This window comes from Drosophila montana, unplaced genomic scaffold (genome assembly GCF_035044405.1).
Source record: "Drosophila montana isolate Dmon_TW-CO22-7 unplaced genomic scaffold, ASM3504440v1 contig_935_1, whole genome shotgun sequence".
NCBI classification, from domain to species: Eukaryota; Metazoa; Arthropoda; class Insecta; order Diptera; family Drosophilidae; genus Drosophila; species Drosophila montana.
The window spans coordinates 1-13704 of NW_026999219.1; the positions used below are offsets into that span (position 1 = coordinate 1).

The 13704-nt window shown below is 42.6% G+C and overlaps 1 protein-coding gene across 1 annotated transcript; it reads left to right on the top strand.

Annotated features, from left to right (window-relative positions):
- Window positions 1-1691: 1691 nt before the first annotated feature.
- LOC135440375 (glucose transporter type 1-like) lies at window positions 1692-3697 on the top strand. The gene has a single exon (XM_064699494.1). The coding sequence runs from the start codon at window positions 1870-1872 to the stop codon at window positions 3391-3393; it is 1524 nt and encodes a 507-aa protein (XP_064555564.1). The 5' UTR covers window positions 1692-1869; the 3' UTR covers window positions 3394-3697.
- Window positions 3698-13704: the final 10007 nt, after the last annotated feature.

Here is a 13704-nt window from a genome sequence, read left to right on the forward strand (position 1 = left end):
AATATAAATATATCAGATTCTTCTCATTATGCCTGACTGGACGAAGAAATACATGATAGAGCATTTGAATGTGTGTGCCTTTTGCCACCACAGGCACAAAGGGCACACAATTGAAGAAAAAATCTCTGAAGAAGCTATGCAGGGAGAAGGAGATGCACACAAGTGCGCAAAGCAATAAGTGTGAGCGAGGGGCACTCTGCACACGCATATACACATATGTATGTATTTGGGCTGAAAAGATACATATATTACAAAAAAGCATCAGCCGCAGCAACGTTGTGCGCTGAGCGGGATGCGGCTTCATACTGAACGTTCGGCTGTCAAGGCCGGCGTTCGGCTGCCACTCTCAGCAGTCTTACTTTGTCTGGGCACACTAAAATGGTCGCGGTCACCCATGGGGCTCAGTCGTTGACGATTTATCGGTATCCGATTATTTTGACATTTGACAAGTCTATGCATTGTATGGTTAGTGGCTCTACATAAGAATATAATGAATACGTGTTTCAGCGATTTGGGAAATTCCACTCGCAACATTGGTAAATTGGCAGAAAACGTTTCTATGAAAATTGTTTGTTTACCGTCCGATAAGTTTCAAAATCATTTTCAAAGCTTTTTGGAAACGTTGATTGTTAACATACTTTCCACGGGCAAGGCCGGGTTATACCCGCTAGTATTATATAAATATATAAAGTAATTAAATATTGTGACTTGTGTGCTGCAGAGTAAGTGCAATAATCTTTTTTTTTAATAATATTAACAAGCAAACAATTTGAGGAGAAACGACCAAACGAGGAGACAGACAGAGGGAAATCTATGGTCAAAGACAACATATATAAAATTATACATATAACTATGTATATGCAAATTTGGCAAGTATATAAGCGAAAAATGCGCGAAAAGGTGGCGTCTAAAGCGGAGGCGCCCATCGCTGCAGCCAAAGTTGCCCCCCATACTCCGGCACCTGTAGCCATTGGCACTTCAATGCAGCTGCATCAGCATGCACACCAACACCAGCAACGGCAACCGCTACATCATCAGAAGCAGCAACAACATCAGCAGGAGAAGAAGAGAAAGCCGAAGCCGAAACATAAGCGAGCGACTCCGCTCTCTGCAGCTCAGTCGCTGTCGGCGCTTGCGTCGGATCTTATTCTGGGGTTCGAAATGCCTGAGGCACCAAATGGCAATACGGCTGCTGAGCGGCCACAAAAGCGAAAAATAACACCCAAACAAACACTTAATAAGCGACTGATAACAGAGTCCGGCCAGCCAATCCAGGAAATCTCTCTCTCTCTCTCTCTCTCTCTGTCTCTCTCTCTCTCTCTTTCTCTTTCTCTATATATATATATATATATGTCTATCGGTCTGAAAGTCTGTCTCTGCGCGTACGTCTGTACAAACGAGGAGACAGACAGAGGGAAATCTATGGTCAAAGACAACATATATAAAATTATACATATAACTATGTATATGCAAATTTGGCAAGTATATAAGCGAAAAATGCGCGAAAAGGCAGCGTCTAAAGCGGAGGCGCCCATCGCTGCAGCCAAAGTTGCCCCCCATACCCCGGCACCTGTAGCCATTGGCACTTCAATGCAGCTGCAACAGCATGCACACCAACACCAGCAACGGCAACCGCTACAACATCAGAAGCAGCAACAACATCAGCAGGAGAAGAAGAGAAAGCCGAAGTCGACTGGCACAAAGCAGCATTAGAGCAACTGAGCCTGAAAATTTCCTCTTATTCTACACCCCGCGTCCGCGCCCGCTGCTTAAACTGCTTCTTCCCTTTCGTCCGCATCGTCGGCAGCAGCAGCAGCAGCAGCAGCCTCGCATGATAATTCACTGCTCTGGCCCAGGACTGGCAACGAAATGGCTTTCCTATGTGCAACGGGTCTGACCTTCTTCCTCACCTACTCCATATTCTCGGCGGTGCTTGGTATGCTGCAATTTGGCTACAATACTGGAGTCATCAATGCGCCCGAAAAGAATATTGAGAATTTTATGAAAGATGTGTACAAGGATCGCTATGGCGAGGACATTAGCGAGGAGTTTATACAACAGCTGTACTCAGTTGCCGTCTCCATATTTGCCATTGGCGGCATGCTGGGTGGTTTCAGTGGTGGCTGGATGGCCAATCGCTTTGGCAGAAAAGGCGGTCTATTGTTAAACAATGTGCTTGGTATATCGGGCGCCTGCTTGATGGGTTTTACCAAAGTTAGTCATTCCTATGAAATGTTATTCCTTGGCCGATTTATAATTGGTGTTAATTGCGGTCTCAATACATCATTGGTGCCAATGTATATCTCTGAAATAGCACCACTGAATCTACGCGGTGGTTTAGGTACTGTTAATCAATTGGCTGTGACTGTAGGTTTACTATTATCCCAGGTGCTGGGCATTGAACAAATCTTAGGCACTAATGAGGGCTGGCCCATACTACTGGGCCTGGCCATATGTCCAGCAATATTGCAATTAATATTACTGCCTGTTTGTCCCGAATCGCCTAGATATTTGCTCATAACCAAACAATGGGAGGAGGAGGCGCGTAAAGCATTGCGACGTCTGCGCGCCTCCGGCTCCGTAGATGAAGACATTGAGGAAATGCGCGCTGAGGAACGCGCCCAACAGTCCGAGAGCCATATATCGACCATGGAGCTCATTTGCTCGCCTACGTTGCGTCCACCATTGATCATTGGTATCGTGATGCAGCTGAGTCAACAGTTTAGCGGCATCAATGCCGTCTTCTACTACTCCACATCGCTCTTCATGAGCTCTGGTCTGACCGAGGAAAGCGCCAAGTTTGCCACGATAGGCATTGGCGCCATTATGGTTGTTATGTCTTTGGTGTCCATACCGCTAATGGACCGTACCGGCCGTCGTACATTGCATTTGTATGGCCTGGGTGGCATGTTCATCTTCTCCATATTTATAACGATTTCCTTTTTGATTAAGGAAATGATCGACTGGATGTCATATCTATCTGTGGTCGCAACGCTTGGCTTTGTCGTATTCTTTGCCGTGGGACCCGGCTCCATACCATGGATGATAACAGCGGAATTGTTCTCCCAAGGCCCACGGCCCAGTGCCATGGCCATTGCAGTGCTGGTCAATTGGATGGCCAATTTTGTGGTCGGGATTGGTTTCCCCAGCATGAAGACCGCACTCGAGAACTATACGTTTTTGCCATTTAGCGTGTTCTTAGCGATATTCTGGATATTCACCTACAAAAAGGTTCCTGAGACCAAAAACAAAACCTTTGAGGAAATCTTGGCACTCTTCCGTCACAATAACGGCAGTGGGGACAGTGTCAACGACAATGGCAACAGTAGCTCCACAGCGGACATTGAGATATCGCAACGTGACTCCAATGCGACGCGAACCAAAGTGCAGTAATGTAGGGCAGCTGCCGGTCGAGTAGTTTGCCTCCCTGTTGCAGTGTCGTTGCAAATTTAATTGCCATTTCAATGTGTGCACAAGGAAACAGTCGCAATCTCAACAATCGGAAATCACTTTTTTTTGCCAATTTCAACATCGAGTTTCGATGTGAAATTGAACGAAAAAGTTTGTTTTCGACAGCACTTGCGATTTACTATTGTTTATTTTTAATTTATTTTATGTATTTATCATTAAGTTACTTTTCATATTGTTTTTCTTATATTCATTGTTGAACTTAATAAATTTTGTTCGATTATATTTAGTTAGAAACATAAGCGAGCGACTCCGCTCTCTGCAGCTCAGTCGCTGTCGGCGCTTGCGTTGGATCTTATTTTGGGGTTCGAAATGCCTGAGGCACCAAATGGCAATACGGCTGCTGAGCGGCCACAAAAGCGAAAAATAACACCCAAACAAACACTTAATAAGCGACTGATAACAGAGTCCGGCCAGCCAATCCAGGAAATCTCTTTCTCTCTCTCTCTCTCTCTCTCTTTCTCTTTCTCTATATATATATATATATATATATATATATGTCTATCGGTCTGAAAGTCTGTCTCTGCGCGTACGTCTGACCGTTTGCTGGTCAATATGTCTGCCTTTTCGTCTATTTGTCTCTCTCTCTCTCTCTGTCTCTCTCTCTCTCTCTCTCTCTCTGTCTCTCTCTCTCTCTCTTTCTCTTTCTCTATATATATATATATATATATATGTCTATCGGTCTGAAAGTCTGTCTCTGCGCGTACGTCTGACCGTTTGCTGGTCAATATGTCTGCCTTTTCGTCTATTTGTCTACCTTTCTGTCTGTCTATCTAAGTGCCTGCCTGTCAAATTGCCCGTCTGTATGTCTCTCTGTCCGCGCAGACAAACACACCGGCAGAGACAGACAGGGAGAAATACAGACAGACAGATATGCAGACATACCGGAACACAGATAGACAGGCAGAAAGGCAGACCAATAGACTTGTAAACAGACATACGCTCGGGAAGAGAGAGAGAGGCAGACTGGCAGACAGGCAGACAGGAAGTTAGGCAGACGGACACACAAAACCACAGACTCGCAGGCATACAGACACACATGAAGAGAGGGAAAGAGATACACAGACAGTCAGGCAAACAGATACGCAGGAATACCAACAGCCTCTCAGACAGACACACCGGCAGATACAGACAGGCAGACTTACAGACACAGAGATATTCACAGAAAGACAGGCAGAAATACAGGAAGATATGCATACAGATAGTCAGACTGAAAAAGAGACTGAAAGACAGTCATACAGACAGACATTCAGACTTACAGACAGACAGATAGGAAGTTAGGCAGACGGACACACAAAACCACAGACTCGCAGACATGCAGACATTCAGGAAGATAAAGAGATACACTGACTGTCAGCCTCGCAGACAGACACACCGGCAGAGACACACGGGCAGATATATAGAAAGACAGACAGACAGACAGACATGCAGACAGAGAGACAGGCAGACAGACATGCAGACAGAGGCACACAGGTAGACAGACAGAAAGTCAGACAAATAGACTCGCAGACAGTCAGACGCACGGGCACAGATAGAGAGGCAAACCGAGCGGCAGACAGACCGGCAGACAGACAGACAGATAGGAAGATAGGTAAACGGACACACATACCCACAGACTCGCAGACTTACGGACACACAGGAAGAGAGAGAGATACACAGACAGTCAGGCAAACAGATAGACAGGAATACCTACAGCCTCGCAGCCAGACACGCCGGCAGAGACAGACAGGCAGATATACAGACAGACAGACATGCAGGCAGAGAGACAGGCAGACTGGCAGACAGACAGAAAGGAACACAGATAGACAGACAGAAAGTCAGATCAATAGACTCGCAGACAGTCAGATGCACAGGCAGAAAGAGAGGCAGAGCGGCAGACAGACAAGTAGACAGACAGGCAGACCGATCGGCAGACAGACAGACATATAGGAAGATGGGCAGACGGATATACATACCCACAGACTCGCAGACATATAGAGACACAGGAAAAGAGAGAGATATACACACATAATCAGGCAAACAAATAGAAAGGAAACCCTTCAGACTCGCAGACTGACACACCGGCAGAGACACACATGCAGACATACAGACAGACAGACAGACATGGAGACTGAGAGACATGCAGACGGGCAGACATTAAAGAGAAACACAGGTAGACAGATATAAAAAGTCAGACCAATACACTCGCAGACAGTCAGACGCACGGTCACAGAGAGAGGGAGGCAGACAGGCAGACAGAGAGGCAGACAGACCGGCAGACAGACAGACAGATAGGAAGATAGGTAAACGGACACACATACCCACAGACTCGCAGACATACGGACACACAGGAAGAGAGAGAGATACCCAGACAGTCAGGCAAACAGATAGACAGGAATACCTACAGCCTCGCAGACAGACACGCCGGCAGAGACAGACAGGCAGATATACAGACAGACAGACATGCAGACAGAGAGACAGGCAGACGGGCAGGCACACAGAAAGGCACTCAGATAGACAGACAGAAAGTCAGGCCAATAGACTCGAGGACAGTCAGACGCACAGGCAGAAAGAGAGAGAGAGGCAGACAGGCAGACAGACAAGTAGACAGACAGGCAGACCGACCGGCAGACAGATAGGAAGATAGGCAGACCGATACACATATCTACAGACTCGCAGACATATAGACACAGGAAGAGAGAGAGATACGCAGACAATCAGGTGTAAGCTCGATGCGTACGAGTTAAAGGATCTGACACGTCTTAGCCGTTTGAGTTCGGTTTTAATAATGCTTTATTCAATGTCTCTTTAAGTACGCTTAGCCTATGTACATAAGTGCTTAGGCTAAGGCCGCGTAGCTGCGCTGCCGGTTACGCTAGCAGCGGAGCGGCTGCATATATGTATATGTCTTAACAGTAAAAGAGAGCGAGAGAGTCTTATGCGCATATATATATGTTATTGGCAGTCAGCGTGGGAATGCTGACTTAGCGTAGTTCATAAGTGGGTGATCATATTTCACGCTCACTTGAATTGGTTTTGTTTTTGTAATGCAACAAAGAGGTGCTGTTATATTTATGCTGAGTTCTTGGTACAGTGTACCCTCGATATATGCGCATACTACATCTCCCTCCTATTAAAAATGACGTAACAAAGTGGAGTTATTTTACCTATATATTAAAATTGTATTTATATATATTTTTGTTGTAATAAAAATTTGAAAATTTATTATGTTTAGAATGAATATAGTATGTATTTTTTTTATGTTAAGAATGAATATAGTATGTATTTTTTTTTTTTTTTTTTCGGTTTATATATTTTTGCATATTAAATTTATTATGAATTAAAAATCTTTAACCTATCTTTAGGAACTGTTTGTTTTTTATTTTTATTTCCAGAGATAACTATATTATCTCTATCTTCTATTTTTTCTACCATACAGGGCCCTGTGTACTTAAAATCTAGCTTATGGCCTACTTCATTTCGTAGTAAAACTTTATCTCCTATGGATTAAATTATGTCCTTAGTTTTTAAGTCATATAGCTCTTTATTTTTTTGTTTGTGTAGTTCAAGCATATTTCTTGCTCTTTTGTATGCTACTTCTAATATAAACTTGCTTTCTTTAGCGTAATCTTCTATGTTATATGTAGGTTCTATATTACCTATGCTATTGAAGTATTTTGGTAGATTACTAGTCTTACCAAATGCTAACTCATATGGACAATAATTATGTGCCATAGACGGGGTTGTGTTGAAACAATAAACAAAGTATTGAAGTCATACATCCCAATCAGTTTTATTTACTGATATGTAGGATCGTATATATTCATTAAATGTTCTGTGGCTTCTTTCTATTGTTCCAACGGTCTGGTGATGGTGTGCAGTTGATGTTATGTTGGTTATTTTTAAATATTTGCACAAGTCATTTATAGTTGAATTCTTATATTCCGTTCCCATGTCCGAAATGAACGTCTTCATTGGACCGTACTTGAGAATAAAAGATTCAAATATTGCTGTTGCTACTGTTGCCGCGCTTTTATTTGTCACTGATTAGCAACTAAATATTTAGCCAAGTCGCATATGAGCGTGACTGCATATTCATTGCCTTTTTCTGACTTTGGTAGTGGACCAATTGTATCCACTATCACTCTGTCGAAAGCCTTTATCGGGGTTTCAGTAATTGTTAAAGGGGTCTTATTATGTTTTGTAGTTTTTGATTTTTGTCATTTTTGACATTTCTGGATGTACTCTGTTATATCGCGAGCCATACCTCTTCAGTATTAATGTCTTTTGACCTTGGCCAAGGTTTTTGTAATGCCTATATGAGAGAGAGACAGACAGGCAGCCAGCCAGACAGATAGGAAAACAGGCTGACAGGACAAACACGCAGATCCACAGAATTGCAGACATACAGACACACAGGAAGAGAGAAAAAGATACACAGACAGGCAGGTAGACAGATAGGCAGGAATACCTACAGCCTCGAAGACAGACACACCGGCAGAGACAGACAGACAGATATGCAGACAGACAGACTTGCAGACAGAGAGACAGACAGACGGGCAGACAGACAGACAGGCACACAGAAAGACAGACAGAAAGGCAGACAAATAGACAGAAACGCAGACAAATTGACTCGCAGACAGTCAGACACACCGGCAGAGGCCGACAGACAGATATACAGACAGACAGACTTGCAGACAGAGATACAGGAAGACGGGTAGATAGACAGAAAGACATACAGAAAGACAAGCAGAAAGGCAGACAAATAGACAGAAAGGCAGACAAATTGACTCGCAGACAGTCAGACGTACGGGCAGAGACAGAGACAGAAAGGCAGACAGACAGGCAGACCGACCGACTCGCCGACATACACACATAGGAAGAGAGAGAGAGATACACAGACAAGCAGGATTACCTACAGCCTCGCAGACCAATACACCGCCAAAAACAGACAGGCAGACATAAAGACAGATAGGCATACGGTTTGTCAGACTGTAAAAGAGACAGACAGACAGGCATTCAGACAGATATACATAGAAAGAGAGAGAGAGAGAGAGAGAGAGAGAGAGAGAGAAAGAAAGAGAGAGAGGGAGAGAGACGGGGGAGAGAGAAAGAGAGAGAGGGAGAGAGACAGGGGGAGAGATAGAGAGGGAGAGAGAGTAAGTTAGATAGAGATAGAGAGATCGAGAGAGAGAGAGAGAGAGAGAGAGAGAGAAAGAGAGAGAGAGAGAGAGAGAGAGAGAGAGAGAGAGAGAGAGAGAGAGAGAGGCCTAGTAACTCACAGAGAGATAAGTAGAACAACATATACGCAGACAGACACAGAGAGGCCGATAGGATGATAGGCAGTCAAACAGACAGAGAGACAGACATGCGTAGAAATAAACAGACAGACTGACGGAAAATTAGGAAAACAGACAGACAGGCGGACAGAGGGAGAGAAAGACAGGCAGCCAGACAGGCAGACAGACAGACATATAGGAAAACAGATACACAGATAGTCAGGCAGACATATTGACAGGAATACCTACAGCCTCGCAGACAGACACACCGGCAGAGACACACGGGCAGATATATAGAAAGACAGACAGACAGACAGACATGCAGACAGAGAGACAGGCAGACAGACATGCAGACAGAGGCACACAGGTAGACAGACAGAAAGTCAGACAAATAGACTCGCAGACAGTCAGACGCACGGGCACAGATAGAGAGGCAGACCGACCGGCAGACAGACCGGCAGACAGACAGACAGATAGGAAGATAGGTAAACGGACACACATACCCACAGACTCGCAGACATACGGACACACAGGAAGAGAGAGAGATACACAGACAGTCAGGCAAACAGATAGACAGGAATACCTACAGCCTCGCAGACAGACACGCCGGCAGAGACAGACAGGCAGATATACAGACAGACAGACATGCAGACAGAGACAGGCAGACTGGCAGACAGACAGAAAGGAACACAGATAGACAGACAGAAAGTCAGATCGATGGACTCGCAGACAGTCAGATGCACAGGCAGAAAGAGAGAAAGAGAGGCAGAGCGGCAGACAGACAAGTAGACAGACAGGCGGACCGATCGGCAGACAGACAGACATATAGGAAGATGGGCAGATGGATATACATACCCACAGACTCGCAGACATATAGAGACACAGGAAAAGAGAAAGATATACACACATAATCAGGCAAACAAATAGAAAGGAAACCCTTCAGACTCGCAGACTGACACACCGGCAGAGACACACATGCAGATATACAGACAGACAGACAGACATGGAGACAGAGAGACAGGCTGACAGACAGAGAGGCACACATATAGACATACAGAAAGGCAGACCTAGAGACTCGCAGTCATTCAGACACACAGAAAGAGAGAGAGATACACCGACGGTCAGGCAAAAAGATAGACAGGCATACTTACAGCCTCGCAGACAGACACACCGGCAGAGACTCACAGGGAGATATACAGAAAGACAGACAGACAGACATGCAGACACAGAGACATGCAGACGGGCAGACATTAAAGAGAAACACAGGTAGACAGATATAAAATGTCAGACCAATGCACTCGCAGACAGTCAGACGCACGGTCACAGAGAGAGGGAGGCAGACAGGCAGACAGACAGGCAGACAGACCGGCAGACAGACAGACAGATAGGAAGATAGGTAAACGGACACACATACCCACAGACTCGCAGACATACGGACACACAGGAAGAGAGAGAGATACACAGACAGTCAGGCAAACAGATAGACAGGAATACCTACAGCCTCGCAGACAGACACGCCGGCAGAGACAGACAGGCAGATATACAGACAGACAGACATGCAGACAGAGAGACAGGCAGACGGGCAGGCACACAGAAAGGCACTCAGATAGACAGACAGAAAGTCAGGCCAATAGACTCGAGGACAGTTAGACGCACAGGCAGAAAGAGAGAGAGAGGCAGACAGGCAGACAGACAAGTAGACAGACAGGCAGACCGACCGGCAGACAGATAGGAAGATAGGCAGACCGATACACATATCCACAGACTCGCAGACATATAGACACAGGAAGAGACAGAGATACACAGACAATCAGGTGTAAACTCGATGCGTACGAGTTAAAGGATCTGACACGTCTTAGCCGTTTGAGTTCGGTTTTAATAATGCTTTATTCAATGTCTCTTTAAGTACGCTTAGCCTATGTACATAAGTGCTTAGGCTAAGGCCGCGTAGCTGCGCTGCCGGTTACGCTAGCAGCGGAGCGGCTGCATATATGTATATGTCTTAACAGTAAAAGAGAGCGAGAGAGTCTTATGCGCATATATATATATGTTATTGGCGTGGGAATGCTGACTTAGCGTAGTTCATAAGTGGGTGATCATATTTCACGCTCACTTGAATTGGTTTTGTTTTTGTAATGCAACAAAGAGTTGCTGTTATATTTATGCTGAGTTCTTGGTACAGTGTACCCTCGATATATGCGCATACTACATCTCCCTCCTATTAAAAATGACGTAACAAAGTGGAGTTATTTAACCTATATATTAAAATTGTATTTATATATATTTTTTTTGTAATACAAATTTGAAAATTTATTATGTTTAGAATGAATATAGTATGTATTTTTTTTTTTTTTTTTTCGGTTTATATATTTTTGCATATTAAATTTATTATGAATTAAAAATCTTTAACCTATCTTTTGGAACTAAAATCTAAGATCTAGCTTATGGCCTACTTCATTTCGTAGTAAAACTTTATCTCCTATGGATTAAATTATGTCCTTAGTTTTTAAGTCATATAGCTCTTTATTTTTTTGTTTGTGTAGTTCAAGCATATTTCTTGCTCTTTTGTATGCTACTTCTAATATAAACTTGCTTTCTTTAGCGTAATCTTCTATGTTATATGTAGGTTCTATATTACCTATGCTATTGAAGTATTTTGATAGATTACTAGTCTTACCAAATGCTAACTCATATGGACAATAATTATGTGCCATAGACGGGGTTGTGTTGAAACAATAAACAAAGTATTGAAGCCATACATCCCAATCAGTTTTATTTACTGATATGTAGGATCGTATATATTCATTAAATGTTCTGTGGCTTCTTTCTATTGTTCCAACGGTCTGGTGATGGTGTGCAGTTGATGTTATGTTGGTTATTTTTAAATATTTGCACAAGTCATTTATAGTTGAATTCTTATATTCCGTTCCCATGTCCGAAATGAACGTCTTCATTGGACCGTACTTGAGAATAAAAGATTCAAATATCACTGTTGCCGCGCTTTTATTTGTCACTGGTATAGCAACTAAATATTTAGCCAAGTCGCATATGAGCGTGACTGCATATTCATTGCCTTTTTCTGACTTTGGTAGTGGACCAATTGTATCCACTATCACTCTGTCGAAAGCCTTTATCGGGGTTTCAGTAATTGTTAAAGGGGTCTTATTATGTTTTGTAGTTTTTGATTTTTGTCATTTTTGACATTTCTGGATGTACTCTGTTATATCGCGAGTCATACCTCTTCAGTAATAATGTCTTTTGACCTTGGCCAACGTTTTTGTAATGCCTATATGACCTCCTTGTACTGGATCGTCTTGTAGTGTAGACAATATAGCTTCTTTCTCTTTAACATTTGTTATTGTGGTCACCGGGTTGAGTAGCGCTACTCTCAATGTGTTCAATATTTTATTGCCCATAATTTTGAAATTATCTATTGAAACTTTTTCAAAGATATTTTCCCACGGTGCCATTTTCAATTGGCCGATTTTTAATATACCGGCTTCTTTTTCAAGCCTTGGAAATAGTTGTCCTAAGTCAATATTTACATTATTAGTATATAAATCTCCAATATCAATTCTTGCTATAATTTTCTTACCATGTTTAAAGAAACATAGCATATCTTTTATATGCAAGGTCACTACTTTACGTACTTCGTCATTATTAATGACTTTATATACGTTGGGCTGAGAAGCTTTTTCGGCAGATTGCCTTGGCACTTCTACTTGTTTGTTTTCTGCGCAGAATTTTTGTCTACATTGGTACCTGGTAGTGACTTTCAGGACTCTATTTTGAATGTCTTTTAGTTCAGATATCGTTATCCGGGACAATGCATCGGCTACGAAATTATCTTTGCCTCTTAGGTACTCTACTGTAAAGTTATACTCCTCTAATTCAAGTCTCATCTGCGTTAATTTAGAGCTAGGATTTGGCATTGAAAACAAAAATGTTAGTGGTCTATGCTCGGTTTTTATAGTGAAGTGGGTTCCGTATACATAAGGTCTAAAATAGGTGATTGCCCAGTGAATAGCTGTTAACTCTTGTTCCGTCGTACTCTTGTTACTTTCTCCTTTTGTTAATTGTTTCGATGCGTAAGCTACCGGAAGTTGAATTCCATTGTGGGTTTGTGTTAACACTGCACCACAAGCTTGCTTACTTGCATTCGTGATTATACAAAATTCTTTTGTAAAATCTGGGTATTGTAACAGAGTTGGTTTTATAAGTTGAGCTTTAAAATATTCAAATGCATTTTGACATTCATCAGTCCATTCAAATGGGACATTCTTTTTATTTAATCTTGTTATATGCCTAGAATAATTGGCAACATTTTTGAGCAATCGTCAGTAGTAATTACAAAATGCAATAAAACGTCTAGCGCTGTCCGAGTCATGAGGGACTGGTTAATTTAATATGACATCAAATTTTTTTCATCTGGCAAGATTCCTTTATCTGTGCATTTATGTCCCAGGAATGTGACTTCATGCATGAAAAATTAACATTTTTCGGGATTCAGCTTTAAGTTGTATTTCTTACACATGTCAAAAACACTAATTAAACTGTCAAGCATGTGTTTTTCAGAACAACCGATTACTATCAAATCATCCATATAAAGGAATGCTTGTGAGGGTTCAAGTCAAGAGAATGCAATAGTCATCAATAGTCAAATGATAATCGCGTGAAGCGATAAGAGCAATTGCTCGTTGAAAAAGATCTCTATCTCTAGAGTTTTTGTCTAGCTCAATCTGATGGAATCCTGACATTATGTCAAGGCAAGAGAAATATTTTGCTCTACCTAGTTGACCTAAGGTATCGTCGATCTTAGGGAGTGGAAATTTATCGGCTAATAATTTTTTATTAATTTGACGATAGTCATGTAATATTTGGATATCACTATATCCACGTGTAATATAATTGAAAAGGCATAAGCACGTCAGTGCTGGTTTAAAGTCATATTTTGAATGTTCTTTATTCGGAACTCTGT

Excerpts from the sequence above, each read along its gene's own strand:
- LOC135440375 (XM_064699494.1), top strand. The coding sequence starts at position 1,870 with ATGGCTTTCCTATGTGCAACGGGTCTGACCTTCTTCCTCACCTACTCC.